Raw genomic sequence first — 22,663 nt, 5'->3', positions numbered from 1 at the left:
GCAGATTACAGGTCTCCGTTTGAGACTACAGGATATATGCAGGAGAGTATATCGCTATGTAGCATTCCAACCAAATGTGAGAGAATTGGGGGGTTTTGTCTGAATTACAAGACACTTTCTCAACACTTGGTCTTTCTGCTCAGCAGTATCTTAATACCCAGCTGCCTCAATGAAGACAGCTATGAGTAGGCTGTCTTTTCTACCGCCATCTCACTGCTGCCATTTACACAGCATTCAGTTCACGAGCAGACCCAGCTAACTCCTTTCTCAACACATTCAACCAGAGGAAAAAAGATTTTTAACCTCTATATACGAATAAGGGTCAACAGGGTGAATTGGGACCTGCGCGCGAATGTTGACATTTTTCTAATGCGCCTCATTATGCCGCCGCAAGAGCATGTGAGTGTAATACCTACACATTTAATCTTAAATTGAGAAGCGGAGATATGGGAATTGAGACTTTTGTGATTGTCCGCTGCATACTGACAGATAAGGACACCTCTGTGTTTGCGTGTCCTCTGCTCAGATTGCCCGTCTTCCGCATAGCAATCAAAAGCAACGAAAACTGAGAAAGGGGAAAATGAAGACAAGAATGGCAGGGGAACACTCAACAGGCAGGCTGCCGTTACCATAGAAACAGGCAAGCTTTATCCCAACTGTCAAAATTTAATTTCCTCTGCATCTTTTTGTATAAGAGACGGGAGCACTTCACGTCTTAAAAGAAAACAGACAATAAAGATACATCACAAATGGAACCAAAAGTCTCTGAGGGACATTTGGTATTGTCATGCTTTGATGGCGGCACTGCTACTGGCAAAAAAAGAATGCACTGAAGAGATCTGTCTTATTTTATTTTAGATTTCAAGGCAAATGTAAACATGATAGAAGTTCAAAGACATAATATCACACTGACCCAAACCTATTATACTCCAAGGGAGGTCTTCTGGTGTACTGCGAGGCAAGGACAAAGTCACTCGGGCGGAAATGTCTAGAGCCGAGGCACCTGGGTATTAATCGATTAGTCAAATATTTTTGTTAAGCCAGAATGTAAGCCATGTGCAGGTTTTAGCTGTGGAAATGGGGAGGATTATTCTGCTTTTCTTGATTTTCTGTGACAGTAGAGCTATTTTTTTGTTTGGAGTTGTTGTTGTTTGGTGTGGCAAATTTGTTCAGAAAACTGGATGAATCTATAATGAATTTAACCACGATTTCAGAGCTGGAAATCTATCTAAAGTTGCATCTCTAAACTTTGTATTGTACGCTCCCTCATTCTCATCAATAACTAAAAACAACAATAAATACTGTATTCTACGTTGCTGAAAGCTGCTACGCAAGGTATACATATAGGGTGATATTGGATGTTGTGACACTGACTGATGTGCCAGCCCCCCCACCCCACCTCTCTCTGTCTCTAAACACCTATGCAGCTGCAAAGAATGGAAATAGATTTTGAGCACCTGGCTGTTCACTGACATGGCTTTGTTACTGCGATATTAATGTTTACAAAGTCATAAACATAGACAATTAAAACCCTGCCATCAAAATCATTCAACTGCCATACATCAAAGAGGTCGGAGCTGTGCCTGCACGCCTGTGTGTGCGAGTGTGTGTTTGTGTGTGCGTGCATGCAGCAGATGTTCTGTGCAGCCTGTCAGACAGCCAGCAGTATCCTGCAGCTGATACTCTCTCTGGACAGCCTGACTGACTGACAGGTGTGTGTGTGCATGATCCTGTGTTACTCATACTGTGGGGACGTAAATCTGTTTACACAGTCATATTCTGGGGACCGGCTGTGGCTACAGGGGACAAAAAAACAAAGTAAAAATGGAAATTCAGTTTTATTACGAAGCCTTGATTTTAGATTAAGTTAGGTTTAGAGTCATGGAGGGTTAGGTAAGTTACAGCTGTGGTTAGCATTGCAATAAGTCTTCAATGTAAGTTGGTGTAATGTCCTCTGAAGTGATGGAAACACAAATGCATGCGTGCATGTGTGTGTGCGTGTGTTGTGTGTGAACAGAAGGGAGCTTGCTTTGCCTCCAGCAAATCAATGTCCCCTCGAGGGAATGTGGAACCTGAGACAAAGAGCAAAAGCAACTCCAAGAGAAAGAAAGACGGTGTGTGAGAGAGAGAGAGAGAGAGAGGAAGCCCTGGGCAAACAGATTTTGCTCTCTTCCCCTAGTTCCAATCTCAGGTTCTTCACTCACAGACTTAAACATTTGCGTGAAAATATTTTGTTGGAAGAAATCAGCGAGGATGGTGAACTCAAACTGTAGGAAATTAACACCTGCCAGCAGCCTACATCCTGGTCAGGCTAAGAATCATACACCTGGTTTCATTATCTAACCAGCTCCGGTGTTTCCGAAGCCAAAACAGTATGTTAAAACTGTGACACTAGCACCTGATTTCCTGCATTTTAAAATGATGCTTTCTGAAATGAAACAGAATCTAAATTTACTCTGAATCCAAAACAAGTCGAGTCGACAAGCCTGCAGTTTCCTCTAGTCTTTTTTAGTGTTTACTGAAGCTGCTCTGCTGCTCTGCACTTCAGCTAAAAGAACTGCTCCTTTGCTGTGGAGAAGTTAGCTCAACACACACTTCTCTCTAATCCCACTATATCATATCACTGTCTGGCTGTCAGGAGCACACTCACTGTTAAATTGTGTAATGTGTCTACAGTTTTGGAGCTTTAAGTCATTCTGGAGTACAAGGTTCAAGACTTCAGCGCGGACTGTCGAGTTGTTATAAAGGTTGGCATATAACCCATTACTCAGACGCAACATGACTTGAATGTAAAATTACTGCATACACTTTTAGCCACGATAGCAGCATGACTCCTAGGATGGAAATGTCAGTCTGATGGTCAATTAGTCTACCACCTTGGTCCAAAATAAAATGTGTATCTCAGCAAGTCCTGGATGGATCGTCTTGACATTTGGCACACATATTCACGCCCCGCTGCACCCACGCCTCCACCCAGGATGAATAAACACTTTGAGGTGTACCAACATATTCCCAATCACCAGATAAAATGTTTATTTTCCCACAACTAACCACTTCTAACAGACTTGCATTTAGAGTTAATTGAAACATAAAAAAGTAAATGAAGATGAGAACATGGTATATGAACCATTATCGTAACAGCTGCTACACATCGCTGTGTTAACATGGTGATGTTGGGCCCCAGTCACACAGCGGAGAGACCAGACGGCAACAATCCGAAAATCACTGGTTGCAAAAATAAAAATATATATTCTCCATCCAGCTATGAGTGATTGCTGGATGTTACTGGAAGCTGCTGGTATGAAATTGGTCATAAGGAGGTAAATGGTGCTTCTTGCGCTTTCTTTAGCAACTAGCACCTTGCCCCAGTCACCTATAGTCAGTGTTGGGTAAGTTACTTTAAATTAGTAACTTAGTTACATTACTAGTTACTTCTATCAAAAGTAACTCAGTTACTTCAAGTTACTCGTTACTTTCAGAGTAACTAGTTACTAGGGAAAGTAACTTTGGTTTTACTCAGAATTCTCTTGTTAATGTGTTGCTTCCGTAACTGGATACCCAGCAAGATTGCCAGTCTTCTAGCTTGCTTACTTGCCACAAGTGCACTGTGCCACCTACCAATAGAAAGGAAAAAATAATGTGCACATTTCCACGAGAGAAATCCCACATATGATTCTATCCTAGCCTGCTTTTTACATCCAACACAAAAACTGCAGTCGTGGTGCTTTCGATTGTACTCAGAACTCGGAAATTCTGCCTTCTGAATAGGAAGATGTAGGTAACACCAGACTGAAGATGAGCTGCATACAGAGCTGGACTGGGACAAAAAAAATCGTCCCGGGCATTTTGACTAGAGACCGGCCCACCATTATAGGAAAAATCATAAAGCCTTTGAATGAAAATAAACACTGTTGTGACAGTGATGTACACTGTTCTGATGGTATATATGTATCAATCTATCAATTGTTTGTTGCAAGACTCAGATAATTATTTTTTTTAAAAGTGAGACATTTTAAATGAGAATAAGAAAGTATTTCCTTGTGCCCCCCTTTCCCTTTTAATGCCCTACATGGACCCCTGGCAACACTTTCCTAGACCCGCCCCTGCACAGTTACCAGCTGTCAGCTACATAGAAAAGGATCCTGGTGTTATTTGTCTCTCAGAAACAGTTCATAACTTCCCTTCAACTCATTCATGTCACCTCAAAGGTAAACCTGTTTCTCCATCACCTGTTCAGCTCTGATGATTCAGTAAGGACATCTCCTGGTTTCATCTTCATGTTTCCCTCTCATCACATAACCAAACCGATATCATGACCAGCAGGTTTACAGCTGTGGCTCCAGCAAACATCAGCTGATACTAGAAATTAATATAAAATAAATTCTAACAACAGCTGATCAAGCTTAAAAGTGCTGCTGTTGTTTACCGCGACATCCGCTGGTTTCCTCTTTCTGGCGCAAAGTGGGCGATAAATAAACAAGAGAGAAAAGCCGATCAGCTGATCATTGATCAGTTTCATGATTGAAGTAGAAACAGGAGAGGGAGGGGAGAGAATGAGAGGAGAAGAGGCAGCTGTGCAGCGTAAACACAGAATAACTCCAGCTTTGTGTCTTTTTCATTGTAGCTGAAGTCCGGGACAAACTGTGTTCCTTTTCACCTCAATACAAAACGCATGATATTTTCTCTGAATACGAGACGATTCCGTTTTTTACGGGACGGTTGGCAACTCTAATAATTAACCTTATGAACAAAATAAAGTTCAACATCAGTAACATAGCTCCCACCCAGCTGTATAGAAACTCCGTCATGCTAGCTAGCACGCAGTACGAAAAAGTCAGCATAACGAAAATAAACTCCACCTAAACTTGGTTTATATCTGACCCAGATGGACTGCAGGTCATAACTTCTTACCTGAAGTTCAGTTCACCTGACACTCTCGGACCAGCGGCTGCTTCGGGTCTCTCCTCTTGCCTCCCTTTTCCTTCATCCACCTGCTGGCTTCCACTACTTGCTAATGTTATTGAATCTGTGGAAGCTCCGCGATAGCCACCACACGAAGTAACGAATAACGAGCCTATCTAAATCCCAGTAACGAGTAACGCGTTCCCGGTTTTGGCATAATAACTAGTTACCGTGCTCGTTACCACAATAATAACGTAGTTACTGTAACGCGTTACTTAATAACACGTTAGTCCCAACACTGCCTATAGTTTACGTGAAAGGCATCAATTTGTCTGCAAACTACAATGGCCCTGAAAGGTCAAACGGACTGCAACTTAAGGAAATGCCACCAAATAGACAAATGCTCCAAAAACAAACAAAACAACAGAAGTTGACTAAATAAACAGAAATTGTTTCTGGAAACACAAAAATGTTCGGAAACGACAGAAATCTAAACTTTTTAAGCGCACTAAGATAGACTTAAAAGAAGCAGAGCGTTCATCAGTGTTGCAAGGGAACCAAATCTGTAAGTAATGTGTGCTTTAATCACATGATTCAGATACATGTTTGCCATGGACAGCTCCCCAAAAAAAGCCAAAACATCTCTATCGCCCCCTGGTGTCTGACTGCAGTATAGGTCATAAACCCCGCCTCCTCCATGTTAGCGGATGGGACGGGGGTCAGACTAAAATAAATTAATTCTCCTCAGATAAATTTTTTCCAAAGATTCTTTCTTTTGTTATCAATAGTTCTCAATAGTTCTCACCACGCTGATTTATGTCCAAGGGGTCTCCTTTCCCATAAGTTTGATTCTAATTCCTACCACGGCGATGTTAAATTGGGATGTAACGTCATCACAGCAGCTTTGACTGGCAGCTGCAGTCACGGAGAAACTTGCGTATCTCTGTTCGGGAATAGCAGATAGAGCGTAGGCTCTGAGAGGAGGGCCAGCGTTTACGTTATAAAAACACGATCGACTGTTTTAACCTGACAGCCTGAGGTGTTCTTCAGTAAACTGGACTACCCGACAGAAGGACCCGAGGCCCCGCTGCACTTTTTCGGTAAGTTAAACGTGTTTGTAAGCTAAACCGTAACTACTGTCCTTAGCTAGGTCCTGAGACCTAGCTAGCTAAGATGAGGACTTGGCTGTCGGGGAAACTTGTTTTCGTTCGTTCGTTTAGCTAATCCGTGCAGGTGAATTAATTTACCCTGACTAAAGAAATCAAGAGAAACGCCCCGGGCTGCTCAGTCACTAATTATCGTTACTGTACTTTTATTACAAGTGTTATACTGTAAAAGCAACAGGCTGCACTCTGCTTCAGCTCCTGTGCAGAGCTGATTATTAAATATGTGCAAACAACAGCGTGTTTTCTGTCTTTTGCCACATCTTTAAAGACAGTAACACCATTTTTTAAAAAAGCTTGTACTTCAGTAACTCCTCATTAATCAGTAACTGTGGATTAAACTGTAGAACTGAATAAAATGTAAGAGAAGAGCTTCAGATCCTGAGTGTGTGGGACAGAGAAGGGTCAGCTTTATTTCAGACTTGAGAGAAACTTTATATTTCAGTTTGTGATGGTTCTGTTCTCTTTGTGATTACAGGAGCTGCCCTCAGAATCAGACCTCAGCACCACCCAGTGACAGCAGACAGATCATCCAACATGTTCACATGTCAACTGCAAAATTAACTGATGAAAACAGTACAAAGGTTAAAGTACCACATGTGCTGTCAGTGAAAGCTGCAGCTGTTTATTGATAAAGTTAAAGACAAAAAGTCAAAAGGATTAATCACCAGCAGTGCCAGTATATATCAGCATTAACAGGACCTCAGTTTGGTGTTTTACAAAGCTGCTGATCTCAGACCTGCACAGCTTCCGTTTTAAATACTTTATGTACTCAGCTGCATGAAGAGCACATTTGATTTTCTCTGACACAATTAAATAAAACCTGATAAGGTCAAAGGTCGTCACTTGGATGTTTAACTACAAATTTGTGATCTGGAATTCTTTCAATTTTTTGCAGATAGTGTGTTATTTACCATAAAGTGATTCAGAGTTATTCATACCAGAGTAACCAGAGAGGATCATATATTTTTAAATATATAACTTTCTACAGGACTGTAGCCTCTGTGGAGTGTGCAGCTGATCTCATCACTGTCTAAAAATGGAAACAAAACCTAAGCAGTGCTGAATCCTTCAATAATACAGACTATTAGAGTAACCGGTGTGTAGCATCGCTAACTAGCTAGCAACAAGCAGTGCGTATGCTAGCGGCTAATCTAGCAAACGAATTAACAACAGAGTGATTTTAGAACTATAAGATGATACGCTGTGTGTCTTTTTTTATAACAGTGACATGGTTGTATTTACCTTAATTAAACGAGTCGTCAGTCGCGGTAAACTAGCTAAAAACTGGAGCAGCCGGACTACGTAAAAAGTGTAGGGGGGCGTGTTTGCGGTCACGTCCAGCGGGTGTGTGGGCGGGAGCGTTACACCTCCACCTCAAGTCACTACTGCGCAGACTGTGGCTCCAAAAATGCAAGATGGCAGCCTCCACAAGCGGGATATTTTGGCTTCATTTTTGCACAATGGGTGGAGGCGCTGTCGCGTCGTCCATGTTTTCTACAGTCATTGCTGTAAAGAGTGCAACACAAACAGAAAACTGAGTATATTCACCTTCAAAGCTGAACCTTTAGAAATGGCGATGTGCGATCGTGGCTCAAGAGGTGGCAGTTCGTCTTGTAATCGGAAGGTTGCCGGTTCGAGCCCCGGCTCGGACAGTCTCTGTTGTTGCGTCCTTGGGCAAGACACTTCACCCGTTGCCTACTGGTAGTGGTGGTCAGAGGGCCCGGTGGCGCCAGTGTCCGGCAGCCTCGCCTCTGTCAGTGCGACCCAGGGTGGCTGTGGCTACAATGTAGCTTACCATCACGTGTGTGAATGGGTGGATGACTGAACGTATTAAGCGCTATACAAATACAGGCCATTTACCATTTTAAAGTTTCACTACGGCGTGGAGATTAAATGGTGAATGTCTGCTGATAAGTTGGCATCTTCCATGCATTGTGTCAACTAAATTGGCAACCAGTTTGGTGAAACACATTTTTCCCTTACAACTGTTAGTTACCCAGGGTTCATGGATTGATCTCTAGGCTTGTGTGACTGAGACCTTACATTTTTAGTTAAAAGCACCAGCGTATTCATCCATTCATGCTTTGGTTCATTCATCTGCTTTCTCTGCTAAAGGGATCCTGTCAAAACACCAAGTCATGTCACTGTTTTGATCAAGAGGGATCGAACCAGTTCCTCAAGTAATGACATTTCCAGGCTAAACATCGCTGGCTCAGTTCAGACAAGCTCAATAAAGCCAAAGAAGGTTTCAGCAGAATGTTATTTTTGCCATGACCTTGTACACAGAAGGCAATAATGTAAATATTTTTGAGCGTGTCTCTATGTGTGCGTCTGATATGAAAGCTCCTCCACTGCTTTTCAATGATAAGTGAGACTTCACTATAAATGAAACAACCAATGAGTCTGACAAAAACCTTGGATGATTTGAAAAGGTTGACTCCCGACTTGCATGATTCACTGACACTGTCTAGACACAGAAAATGTCTCTCTATTCATTGAAACTTTCAAAGAGAAGCGTTAGAAGCGTGATAAAAAAAAAAAACTTCTCACAAAAAGAGGCCCCGGTTAAGTCCAGTGACTCAATGGCATAGTATAAATCTGTCAACCTCTACTTTAAAACCACTCACACAAGTTGATCTGCACTGTCTCCACAAACAGAAGATCAGAGCTAGTTTATTCAAGGAAAAACACATTTAGACAGATACAATTACTCTGTGGGTTCCAGCAGAGATAAATTCAACTAGTGAGTGGAGAAAGCAATACTGAAAGGTAAAGCAATAATCATCTTTACCTAGCCAATGGTGCTACAACCCCTTTATTACTCAGTTGGCTCCATAAAACCCAAATAAGCCCCATCTGAAAAGCTGCACTGTGTGTGTTTGTGCTTGTGTATCTTTATGCAGACAAATGGCTTTGCATGCAGGTTTGTGTGCGTCCAGTAAGACTTGTCCTGGTTCTGGGCAAAAAGAAGCAACAAGTGGGCAAATCTAATCTGATTTTGAAGTGTCCTTGGCAGTGGAGCACATGTGTAAACAGAAACTCTTAAGTGTTTTGTTTCAGTCGCTGGCAACAAAGGGACAGAGGAGAGGAGAGGAGGACAGTTTGCATATTTATTCAATCAGAATTAATTTATTTATATTCCTTCTTGCTGTCTCATCTCAAAGAGGAAAAGATATAAAACATGTTTGCATGCATTTACACAGAACATTCAACATCAGCAAGTCCCAGAATAGACAATAACTGCCTACCTTTCTCGCTCTCTTCTAATATGGATTTTATAAGGTAAAATGAAAAAACACGCCCACACACACACACTGTGCATGGCGACATTTTTTATGTGATTCTGGTTCTATTATCCCAGTCCGATATAGTCCTGGTTTAAAAAACATCCAAGTGAGACCGGGATTTCATTAACAGACAGAAGAAAGTGAGAAAGAGAATTTTGACAAGTTCTCTAAGGTGCTGGGAACACCCTACCTTCCAAATACCTTAAAAAAAGCTGTGTGCAAGTTCACCTCCAATAACTTGACTCGCTCACTGATGATTTGGGCATATTTTTACTTTTGTGTACTGCACTTACAGGTCACTGCAAAACAGTAACACTGTGGTATTATTTTTTATTTCAAAAGTGTCCTCACCTTACTTCAGCGTGCATTGTTCAGGGTAATAATACACTCACTGGCCACTTCACTGGTTACACCTTGCCATCCCTTTGTTGGAGACCCTTTTGCCTTCAGAACTGCCTTAATTCTTCATGGCACAGATTCAACGAGGTAATAGAAACACTCCTCAGATATTTTGGTCCATTATTTGGAATGAGTTGACTGTGGGATGAATCCATTGTTAAAGGAACAAGAGTTTGAAATGATGTAATCTTTGTGACATGGCCTGTTATGTTACTTAAAGTACCCATCAGAAGATAGCTACACTGTGGTCATAAAGGGACGTGGTCAGCAAGGAAGGCTATGGAGTTTAAATGGTGCTCAAGTGGTACAACGGCGCCCCAACATCATTACATCATCACCATCAGCCTAAATCGTTGATCGTGAGCAGGATGGATTCATGTTTTCATGTAGTTTACACCAAATTCTGAACCTAGCATCCAATTAGCAGCAGAACTCAAGACTCTTTAGACCAGGCAACACTTGTTGGATCTTCTATTGTCCAATTTTGTTGAGCGTGTGTACAATGTAGCCTCAGCTTCCTGTTCTTAGCTGACTGATCTTCTGCCACTGCAGCCCATGTGCTTCAGGGCTGTGCACTCAGAGATGCTCTTCTGCACACTTTGGTTGACACACGTGATTGTTTAACTTTCTGTTGACTTGCTATCAACTTGAAGCAGTCTGGCCTTTCTCCTCTGGCATTAGCAAGTCATTTTCACCCAGAAAACTCCCATTCATTGGATATTTTGTCTTTGTTGGACCATTTTCTGTAAATCTCAGATATGGTAAAATCTAAGTTGTTGAAATACTCAGACCAGCCCAACAACCATGTCACATTCAAAGTCACCTTTCTTCCCCATTCTGATGCTGTTTTTGAACTTCCAACAGGTCTGGATGCCTACATGCTTAAGTATATTGAGTTGCTGCCATGTGATTGACTAATTAGATATTTCTGTTAACGAGCAAAAGAATGGGTATACCTAATAAAGTGGCCCATGTGTTTTAAAAACTAGCTGCTGTTTTCCCTTTTTTTTAAGAAGCCAAACAACTCTGCTCTTTATAAAATTACACTAAACGGACTTGAGACTTTTTAAGATAGTCCCTATAAACCTATGTATAACACAAAGCACAGAAAAGCACTACAATAAAAACACATGTATTTATTACCTCTGAATATTTTCTTTTCCCAAAACGCGATCTCCAGATGGGTCCAAAGGTGAGGGCAGCAGGTTCAGACAGGAAGCTAGAGACTGGCTGGAGTCTTCTCTGGACACTGTGCACACAACCAAACAGACATGTAATGAATTCAAGTTTTCTCTAACCCCAGGTGACAATCTGACTGACAACATATGTTAGCCTAAGAAGAATTCACAGCTCTCTGTTTAAATCTTCTTTTGAGATGAATTAGAGCTATAAAACTCGGATCAAAGAGGTTATTAAAATTCAGTAGTGATCCGTTGGGATCATCATACCATCAGTTGTTGTTTTTTGTGTTTCTTTACAATTATGCCTAAATATTCAATGGCACATTTAACAGGCCAATATAAAAGACAGTGAAATAAAAGTTGGATATAAAGCCAAGATTTGGTATTTCTTTATGTCTTTGCAAAGGTCTCTGTCTCTCACACTGTCCCTGTGTGATTCCACAGGGCATGAGTCACCATAGGAATGAGAACGCAGAGCCCTGTGGGCCATAAATTGCTGTGAAACTGCTTGCTTTTTAATAAAGGCTTCAACAAGCCACCTGAGAGAGGTCAAAATGAGGAGTACCGATGAGTGCGTGGGCGTAAGGGATTGTGAGAAGGGTGTGCATCAAATTGTGTACGTCTGTGTGTCTGCATACATCTTTATATGAACCTGTGCATGGATCTGCGCGTGTCTGTATTCTGTATTCTGCGTGAATGTCTGTTACGGTGTGTTTAAATGAGTTCCTGTAATTTGAGTTTGTGGAAGAACCTTACTCTTCTAATGCCAGCACAGAGTCTTAGTCCCTTGACTTTATGAGAACAATTCATCAAACCTTTAATTTCATGCTACAGTCTGCAAACCATTAGGTCTAATGACTAAGCATGCACGCTTGTGTGCTAGTGTGTATATTAATGATGGTGCCTCCCTTAGCTCTGCATCAGCCAGTGCCTGTAGAGATCTTTTCAGTGTGTGTGTGTGTGTGTGTTTTGACTGGCTGTGTGAGTGAACCACCCAGCCTCCCAATGCTCTTCAAACCCCATAAGCATAGGAAATTCTGTTTATTAGCGCTGAAGCTTCCATTGTATTCTTTACTTCTCAGTGCTGCTGAGCATTTTACTTTATTTGACTGCAACTGCAATATTCTAGGAGCCCATCTGGGACTTAAATATGGCCTAGAAATAGATGAATCCAACCTCACATTAACATATAATTTCACCGATAGATCTGTTGATAAGAGACAAAGCTAGTCGAGCTGACATAAACGCACCCCGTCGCTGCATTGTTGTAGTCCCTGTGTCTGAGCAACATGAAGCACAGAAATGGAGTATGATCACAAGCTTATGTTTACCTCGTTGAGTCATTTTCTTCACGTGTTGCACTCTACCACACATCAACTATGTATATCTGTCTGGTTTGACGCATATTAATACGAACTAAACCTTTGCAAGCACAGATCAGAAATATAATCAGTACAGACAGTAACTGCAAGAGCTTTCGATTTTGCTCAGTTATGTCTGTGCAAAAAAACAGCACTGCTGGTTAAAATCTAACAATTTCACTGTAACATTGACTCATAACAGAAAAATCCCATTTTAAAGACATGGATGCAATAAAAGCCAATACATGAGCACACACAGAGTTTCTCTTAACAGATTTGTATGTTTGGTGGTTAGACTGCACTTTTTCAGCGCAATACTATTCTTATGTGTTGTATGAGAGGAAGCTGGGGTTCAGGGTGTTTGGCACTCCTATGCTCCACCGTGGCAGGGCACGAGCAACGATTTTCCTCCGACAGATACTTTTCAACTTTGACGCATGTCAGGAGAAGTGTGATGGAAATGCCAGAACAACAAAGGAGATGAATTGGTGTAAATGAGGCAGCCGCATCAAAGTCCCAGCACGTGTTGAAAGAAGCAGGGAGAACACTGGTTTCATGCTTTAAGGTGATGAGGGAGAAGGGTACTAATAAAGGAAAAAGAGAGGCAAAGATTGAAGCAAAACCAGACAGGGGAGAGACTGTGACACCAGAGAGGAAGGTGAGAGAGGAGATATTCCTTTTAATTAAAAGAGATACAGATATAAAGGACATGAGTAATGTAACCTACAAACATGAGTCTGGGGGGTCAGAACTGTCCTCAAAGAGGGTCCAATCTGGCCCCCCAGACTGGATGGATTACCAAAGTGTAAAAGTCGCAATGAAGTCTTTTGTCATTGTAGTAAATGGGAGTGCAAATCATGAATCATAAAGAGTAAAAGAACTTGTTTAATTCCAAAAGATATCTCAGGGTTTTAACTTATGATGGAGTCCATTAACTCCCCTACACAGAGTTCTTCTAGAAACAAAGTCCCGCTGCATAGGAGGCATGTTGAAAAGCTATTTTGAAGTATTATCTAAGTGAACTTTGCATGTACAGAATCATCAGTGAAATCTGCTAAGAACTGGTTAAAAAGATTAAAAATGGTTGCAGAATTCTCTCACTGATTTCTTACAATGTCACCGCGAAATATGCAAATGTTTATTATGGCGGAAACAGCAGAAAAAACGTTACCATGTCGATGTCGCTGATCATCGGAGAGATCCAGATCTAACATGAGGTCGTCTTCATCCAGCTCCGAGGAACCCAGGTTGTTCAAAACATCCTGATGAGAAAGAGCAGAAACACAAACATGAAATAAACTCCGAAAAGGTGAGCGATAAAGCAACAACTAATTATTATCCTCACAATAACATAATACACGCTGGTGTTTTTTTTCCTGCTTTTGTAAAATTAACAAAAATAAAAGAGAATTTTTTGCCTGATGTTCTTATGATAGATTGTTTTAATACAATTTCAGTGAGGTAGTCATTAATCAAAAAGGTTCTGAAAACAAACGCTGAAACACAGAATACTAATTACTATGTGACAACTTTACAAAAAATTATGAAACGATTCTCATCAAAGTAATCCAGGTGGGTCAGAACAATCAGAAGAAGAATCACTTAGCTGAAGAAATTAAACGTTATAAATATTAGTAATGATAATAATGCAGTTCTTTTTAATAGTGCACTGTATTTCTTCCCCCATTCTGCTTGCATTTAATAAGATATTTAGTTCTTCATCATTACATCCAAACTATCGAGAACAAATTGCTCTTCTTGTTATGTAGGGACGATTAATAAAGGGTTTAGTTTGAGAAAGCGAGAAAGTGCTCAATGAGGCTGTAGTTTGGTGCAGCCACTGTCAGCTTTTACCATGCTTCACAGGCTAAACATTGCTGATGAATAAACAAGGGGAAAAAACAACTAGAAATCTACAGGAATTTATTCCCCATGACAAAAAACGAGCCAGTCCCTTCTGATTACTGAGTTTAAATTAATTCTCTTATGTAAAAACCAGTGTTGTCCAAACGTCAACAATAACAATCCAACAAGAAAACCTCCCTCCACCTTGGGTGGCCTTGAAATATCAACATTATCTTCACTGACGTTACGGTTTTAAAATTCCTTACAAACTCTTTAAATTTCAGAAAATAACTGATAAGATTTTCCTAATCCTTCGTCTCTTAAATGAGCTATAGCCACAGCAGCGCAGTGAGTCATGCTTCATCACTTAACAGCAGATATTCACTTGTAATCTTTCAGCAGAAGCTTCCATGTTCTTGGCATTATGAGGTTATAATGACGCAGTAAGATGTGTTTCCTTTACGTTCAGCTGGATTTTAAAAGTCAATACTGCCATCCGATGGTTACAAATGGGTAAATTCACTGCAAAAAACACACAGAAGTATAGTGTGGCAAATACATGTATTAAAACACTGCATATTCCTGCCTAACAGGAAGTGTACTTATAGGCTTTATAATATTTATGAGACACTTCTACATAAACTCATATATGTCAACCTCCCTGGGAACATGTTTTTATCATCAGCAGGTCTCTGTTGAGAATCACAACCTGCATGTCAGTGCAGTTCTGCATCAACATGTAGTGTAAGTGGGTAGCATTCCTGTCCTGGTTGTACTGGTAGAAATATCTTCCCTGAACTTGTGTGCACTAAAAAGTTACAAACCAAAACCAGAGTGAAATACCAGCATTCACAAACTACCAAGTACCAGTCTGGCACAACATCTACAGATTAAAATGCATCAGAAAATCCAATAACCATCTCTGTTCACCCCTCATCACTGTTGTTTGGACATAAACTGCCTCCGAGCGACTCTGTATCGATCTCCTCCCATCTGAACCTCAATGCTCAGTGGCATCCCTGACCATTAAACACACCTCTGAATTTCAAATCAGTTGACTTTATGTTCTCCAAAGCAGCAGTTACGTGTTTATGAACATTCAAAATTATATCCTTTCCTTTCCCCCTCTGGATGGCGGCGCGGTAAACATCAGAAAAAGCTCCGAACGCATTTCAGTGTAATGCGCCTGAACACGTAAGCCCTCATTTCAGGCATTAAAGCTAATAGCTAAAAGGTATTGGGAAAAGAAATGAAGAGCCATACTGTGTGATGCTACTGCACACAGACTTCATTTGAAGCAAAATTACCCATTTTAATGTGCCCCTCCAACCACAGAAATGTGTTAATACGATTTTACAAGCCTGAGATGTCACCTTTTTTACATCACTAATGTGAGTTGAATGAGTATAATCCTTGAGTTAATAGAGATAATATCAGATTCTGCTCTCATCAAAAAATGGCTCCATCTCTTAAATGCCAAGCAGAATGACATCCAAAACAGGGATAAGAGGAAGCAAGAGATTCTCTCTGTCCATAAAAAGCCAGCGGTTTCCACTCGCACTCTGTAAAAAATACCACATATACAGTCTATGAAAATTACATTTATTCACTTCTTTAAGGTGGTGAATGCATTAGTATCGCAGCAGAGCAATTTGGCTTTGCAGCCAGGTATTATGGCTGCAGATATTTATGGAGTAAAAAATGACTTCCTTTCTGTCTGAGTCGACAATTCGCAGCCAGTTGTGTTTACAGTGCGCCTGAGGGCATGAAGGATTGAACATCCAGTGAAACTTCCGTTGAATAACACCTACTTGAGGGGGAAAAAAAACCTTGTTTCACAACTTAACACCTGACATTTGACATTTTCTAACAGCCATCACTCAATACAGAAACACCAGTCGTCCAAGACCGAAGTAACCCGAGTGAAACGTTTTCATATTCAACGGGCGATTCGATAAGAGAAACAAATCCAGATATTTGCACCGCTGACGCTGTAAGAAACTCGCTCCGAACGCGTGGTTTAGACTGACAGAGCTACATTTCTAACTTCGGTAGCATGAAATCTTTTCCGAGAAGATTAAGAAGATATCACATATTGCAGGTTAAGATTTATTTCAGGTCATCTTGGAAGGCCAGCTGAAAGTTTGCAAGCATTTTGACAAGTCAGAGCAGGAACTCACAGGCAAATTCAACAACACAAAAAACAACTTCAACTCTGACACGAGGCTTTCTCAGACAAAAAGTGTCGATCAGACCAGCTTTCAGATCCTCTTTACAGTGAAACAAGTGAAGACATATTTATTTCCAGTATCAAATCTTCATGGTCTGCGACGTGTACAGTCGGGGGAAATTGCCATGGAGCACTAATTCAAGGATCAGTTTGTTTACATATAAATAGCTTTTATCATTATTATTATTATTATTACAGACTACTCATTCTCAATTTGCAATAAATAATAAAGAATATATTTGAATTTTCATGAGCTAGCTGTCAGACTTACATATAAAGAAAGCTATTGCAATTTGTTACTTTTTCTTTTAATTTCATTATTAATTCTTGCTTTTATTCAGCTGACTAGATTTGCTTGTTTCAACATAATTTTTAATAATTCTAAATGTTAAGTTTTACCACATTTTTTTTACTGTTGTTTTTGTTACTACTACAATAACTGAACAACACATTAGAACAGTCTCAATAAAATATGCGCACCAAAGCCTCTCAAGTGCTGACAACCAGTTAAATAAAACCTAATTAATTAACAACAATAACCTTACTTATAATAATAATAATGATGCGATAATTTACTGCTGCCTTGATCTCAGGTACTTGTCTATCTTATCTGAGTGAATATATTCAAGTCTGAGTTTTGTTAAACAGTCGATTCTTGTTTTGATTTCTTGTGATGTTACAGATGTTTTTGATTCCTGTTGTCATCTCGTGGTTTTCTTGGTATTCATTTTCTCTGTTAGGATTCTGTGTTTTGGATCACGTTCTCAGTGATTGCCACTTGTTTTGTATTGCTTGAGCGCTGCTCTTTATAGTCTCCTGGTTTTTCTATTATATTTCCAGTATCTTGAGCACGACTTCCTGGTTATTCTGGTTACTGTTTAGTGTTTATGGAGTCTGGATGCCCGTTAAGATGAATTACTGTTATAATGTTTAGTTGTTGAATTTCAATTTCTCTTTTGAGCTTGTTAATTTTCATGAGTGTAGTTGCCTTGTTTTTCTAAGTTTATGACTTTGTCCTCGAGTGTTTCCTTGTATCTGTCCTCTTGTTTAGTCCAAGTCTTCTTACGTCCACATTTAGTTATGTGTCTTTGGGTTGTTTGGGTTTCCTTTGGCATTTGTTTTCTTTATTGTCTTGCCTTGAATTTTGCTTAGTGTCTGACTCCCATGATTGTCCTGACTGTGTGTACCTGTCCCTTATCCCTAACAGTCCTTGTGTTTATATATACTCTAGTCCTCCTTATGTCCTTTGTCCTGTTGAGTGACTCTCCGTGTGAGCTGTCCTTCACTTGCTCAGGTGTTTCCTGGTACTTTCTTGAATTACGGTCCACAGTTTTGTAGTTTAGGACTCTGATTATCCACAATAAAGTTTCACATTTCCTTTAGTGCTCTGCCTGCAGTGTTCTGTGCTCGGGTCCTCTGCACGACAATCTACACACTAAATGTGACAACTGCATACTTCAAAACCACCTTAAATTCGTGTTTATTTTGCAGCATTTTGGCTCATCTAGTCATTGGTGCGTATAAGTTGCAAGATTTTTTCCCCATAAACCATTACTGTCAGGGCTCTGCAGTATAACCATTGTGCATTAGCCTCAGAGAAAATCATTTGATTTGAACTTTCAAGTATATCATAATTGGTACTGCTTTTATGTGCTGTCTTGGGGCCAAGAGAGCATATAACACCAGTATGTGCGAACATCCTCTCTGTTTTTCATTCCCAAACCAAACCGTCTGCTTGTGGTCATTACAAATTCTGTCTTGGAGAGGAAGTGAATCCTTATCTTTGTATGATTAATACAAGTGCCATTTATGCTATCTAGCCTGCACAAGGCAACAATCAGACTGAGAAATATGAAAACAAGAGCCACTCTGTAGTACAACACTGACTAGCAATCAAGAGACCGTCTATAGTTGATATACATAAGTAAAGCAGTCAATGTAAAGTGAATTCTGCCATATACATATCCATCAAACTACAAACTAAAATCCATGTTCAAAGTTGTTTGTTCTCTGAGATAAGAGACAATTCCCCAAGAATGGTTTTTTCAGCCACTTTTGAGTGTAATCATTGTCAGACTGTCACAGTATTATCACAGCTGTCATTGAGAGACTTATGAGCAAACAACACTGAATATGGTGACAAAATAAATATCTCACAGCTTCTCACAGGGATATCAAAAAACAATAACTACTGGAATGAAATCGCCAAACGGCTCAAGCAAACATCGGCTTGCTTCAGTCCACAGCGGCGCGTCACAGTTTATCTTTGCAAATTTAACAAATTAGTCATTTGTCACTGCAAACTAAATCTTTAGTTTTTTGTATTGTATCCTTCAGCCGTTCTCTGTTTTGCGTCGTATAATCACTGTATCCCACAGGCTCTGTAACACATTACCACCATAATCATCCAAACAGTATACGTATAAACAATAAGCAAACCATTTGTATCCCAGTCATGCCCTCACTAAGTTTAGTTCTGTATTTAATTAGAAAGCTCACACTTAGGTATATACCTAACAGCTACCCCACAAATTTACATGACGGTAACAGTGGTGATGCATAATTTAATACACACTCCCAGGCTCGTACCTTTCCTTCATGACTCAGGCCCCTGACGGGCCCTTTATATACAAAGAAAAGGGAAAGAAGACATTCCTTCATCTTTACTGAAGTGTGCATCATGTCCAGAGACAGATGCAATGAGTAAGGTATAAAAGACTTGTATTAGGGGTTGGAATCACACAATCCCTCATAGTATGATACAATACCATAGCAATGAGGGATTTGGCAATACACTGCAAGACCATCATCTACACCTGACATGCACTCACCGACCAAGAATTAGAGTGCAGTAGCCCTGCCATATTCAAATCGGCACGGTGAAACTGCTGATCTACTGGCAATTTCCCATACAGCCATCTATAGTGTTTACAAAGAATGGTCTAAAAAAGAGAAACTAACCAATGAGCATGCAGTTCTCTGAGTGAAAATGCCTTGTTGATGCCAGAACTCAGAGGATGTCTGGCTTCTTATCAGCTAGACTGCTTCTAGCTGATAAAGAAAGCAACAGTAACTCACACAAACACTCGTTACAATCCAGGTATGCAGAAGAGCATCTCTGAATGTACAACAGCAGAAGACCACTCCGGGTGCCACTTCCTGTCAGTTTAAGAGCAGGAAACTGAGGCATGAAATCATGGATCCATCCTGCCTAGTATCAAGAGTTGGGGGGATATTTTATTGTCACACTTTGGGCCCCATTTGGGTACCAATTGAACATCATTTAAATGACACAACCAGCCTTGCTGAGCATGTACATCCCTTAGTAACAATCTGTGAGTTGATGAACCACTTTTCCCTAATCCGTTTGTTAAGTACAGCTAAAAAGAATCAAGAAGTGGTGACCCTTAATAAACTGTTCCACCTCTACAGTGTATACTTCTGCATTCACCATTTAATTTACAGTCAATTCAACAGCATCTCATTTCAAAATGTTACTTCCTGAGATTATCAGGACACTTACTCACCACCAACATGCCATCACACCAACAATTTACAACTTTTTTTCTGAGTCAAAGCTGAAAAAGTAAACAGAGCTATGTCTGCATTGCTGAGGGCATGCTGGAACATTTAGTGTTTGCATAGCCAGAGGCATGAGCACTGAGTGAGATTAGGCCGGATCCTTTATTACATTACATATGAAATGGCATTGCATTAGTGGTCGGCTATGATTGAGGCCAATTACATCTTCTCTTTTTATTCCCTTTCAAAAGAGACACAATTTTATACTTGAAATGACAATCAAGTAATCAACTAAAGAGGGTATTTTTCCCCTCGTTATCTTTATGTGTATTGTTGAAATTAAATGTAATCATTTAAAACATGATTTTAAATAGCAAACCGTCTTCATCCAGACAAGGTTTAATTTTTTTAAAAATCTCTTTCTATACTAGTAAGCCTGTAAATGCATTTCAAATAACCCTTCATGTACACTGAGTATAGGCGTGCCAGTATGAACAGGCAGTACAGTGTTTACACCAGCTGTGTTTGCACAGCAGTGGCAAAAAGTAAGGTCAGAGAGTCGTAGCACTACTTTAATAATGACTTGATGTTGTTAGTGAAAGTGACCAAACCCAGCAGCATTTCCACAAGTATCCTCTTTAAGGGTCCTTTAGCCAGCGTGAACGTTTTACATTTAGAACTGCACAACTCAGCACCAGTATACCCCACCCTTAGTGTAGTTTGTTTGTGCAGATGTTAATGTGGTAATTCCACTCAGGTGTGGATCAAAACAAGACGCTTTGGAGAAGGTGGTATGAGTCCAGTTCCAGATAAACTCCAGTGGGGTTTGTTTTTGGCATAAATGTGATCCGACTTTGATCCGATCCAACTACTGTGTGTATGCTGAAAGTTGGAGCTAAACGCCTTCCTGTAGCCAGCTATGTGGCGCATTCTGGGATGCAGCAGAGTATTATAGACATGCACAAACTACACAAACTATAGCAACTACCTGCAAAATCAACCAGTAGCTCACTTGGTATGTTGCCTTATTGACAATTTGGTCAAAGGACTACATTTTTTTTTATCTCCTTCTGTATTTATTTAGTTCACGTGATTTGTAGTGATGCTTTTGGATTTTCTTGAATTTTCTGTGTGAAAAGAAACAAAATCACAAAGTCCATACCAGAGTAAACAAACCGTAGGCATAAAAACACCTTAAATACCTGTAACACTGTTTCCACAATTGGTTGTTACAGCATTTATCACAATAAAATCAATTGCCCCTCATCATGTTAGCTATGTTTCTGAGGAGAATTTCTTTGAAGCAGGGCCAACAGAGTGGTGTGGCCAATATCTCATCTGAGATGCGTGCATTTCATAAAGTGCCTCCATCACTGACCAAAAAGGCAAAACTCCTGTAGACACCTCAACACAAATGAGTATATATGCATGATATAAAGCAACACAATACCACACAAATAATAAAGCACAAAAGTGCTTTAAATATACAGAAACACACACACACACAAATTAATATATTTGTAACTTTTTTTTCTTTACACTTTTGTGCTTTATTATGTATTATAGCCTCACAAAAATATATGACTAGCTGATGTAAAATATATATATAAATAAAAAATAGTTTACCGCAAATGTGCACAAACAACTACTGATGACATAATCATCAAAGGGCACTGCTGTCGAATAAACACAGGCAAACAAACACAGAAAGCTTAAGACCTACCAGGCTCCCGAGTTTAGACGATGAGGAGTTGTTTCTGTGTTTGAGCAGACCACATCCCTCCATGCCGGGGGCGTCTCTGTGGTTTCCATGGATACGAGGACCACCAGCCCCCTCGGACGAGGAGCGCAGACGTCTTTCCATCCGCATCACCTCGTGGTAGGGGCTGGCACTGCTGCACAGTGAGGCTGGAGGAAAGAATGAAACAAAGAGAATTACACAGTCAGACAGATGGAGAGAAATAATGAATTCAGGTGAAATTGTTTTAACAGTGATTCCACAAGCATAGATGTAATCATGTTTTATTGTATTCCTAATGCAGTCAGCCCTATTTCCTGTTAGAAAAGGGCTTTTGTTTCATGAAACTAAATCACAATGTTTTTATATATTCAGCATTTTAAACGACATTCAATCTTCCATTTACAAAGATTTTCAGCAATATTGCTTTTGGTCAAATGCTATTTATTGTTTTCAGGGGAAATACGCCTCAGATAAATGAAAGATTGTTATAATTGCTCTATTTTGATCTCCTAGAAGATTGAAGTGAAAACAGAGAGACAATACCACATCCTGTCGGTAAGCAAGAGGAGACACACAGACACACAAAAACAAGACTTTGTATGAGCCATTTTATCTGCCTTATTTCTTGCTACACTTGCACACTGTTACCTGAACCTTTACACGCGCAAACAACAGGTATGTAAGTCGGTAGCCTTCATGCAAGAACTAAGCAGACATGAGAACACTGAAGAAGTGCCATGATTGCATCTGTAGCTACACATGGAGTTACAACACATTGGGACCCTTATTGTAGACTGTTCAAATGTTTGCACAAAAAATTCCTTTTTTGTAGAGTCAACAGATAAGCTTATTTGTCTCAGTGATAGTCTGTCAGTAGTTCTCACTGCCTGGAAGCCAGAAACTCAAAGTGTAAATCAATATTCAGCTATTTTCCTTCAGGAGGGATTGCAAAATGCTGTGTGTGTCTGTGTGTTGCTAAAATAGGCCATTAATACCATGTTACGTGTTCGCTTTGCAGACAGTCCTTCG

At 40.1% G+C, this 22,663-nt stretch overlaps 1 protein-coding gene across 1 annotated transcript in view; it reads right to left on the bottom strand.

Annotated features, from left to right (window-relative positions):
• Positions 1-22,663, bottom strand: part of ccser1 (coiled-coil serine-rich protein 1) — a 131,665-nt gene that overhangs the window by 95,009 nt on the left and 13,993 nt on the right. Inside the window, exons 4-6 of the mRNA XM_084946730.1 lie at positions 21,617-21,801; positions 13,468-13,558; positions 10,898-11,003 (exon numbers count right to left, since the gene is read on the bottom strand). Coding sequence (XP_084802856.1) covers positions 10,898-11,003; positions 13,468-13,558; positions 21,617-21,801 — 382 coding nt within the window. The remainder of the gene's footprint in view (positions 1-10,897; positions 11,004-13,467; positions 13,559-21,616; positions 21,802-22,663) is intronic.

Source organism: Perissodus microlepis, chromosome 12 (assembly GCF_051167445.1).
Source record: "Perissodus microlepis isolate ML-2025 ecotype Zambia chromosome 12, ASM5116744v1, whole genome shotgun sequence".
NCBI classification, from domain to species: domain Eukaryota; kingdom Metazoa; phylum Chordata; class Actinopteri; order Cichliformes; family Cichlidae; genus Perissodus; species Perissodus microlepis.
Note: the sequence above shows the minus strand (reverse complement) of the source record. Positions and strands in the feature narration are given on the sequence as shown.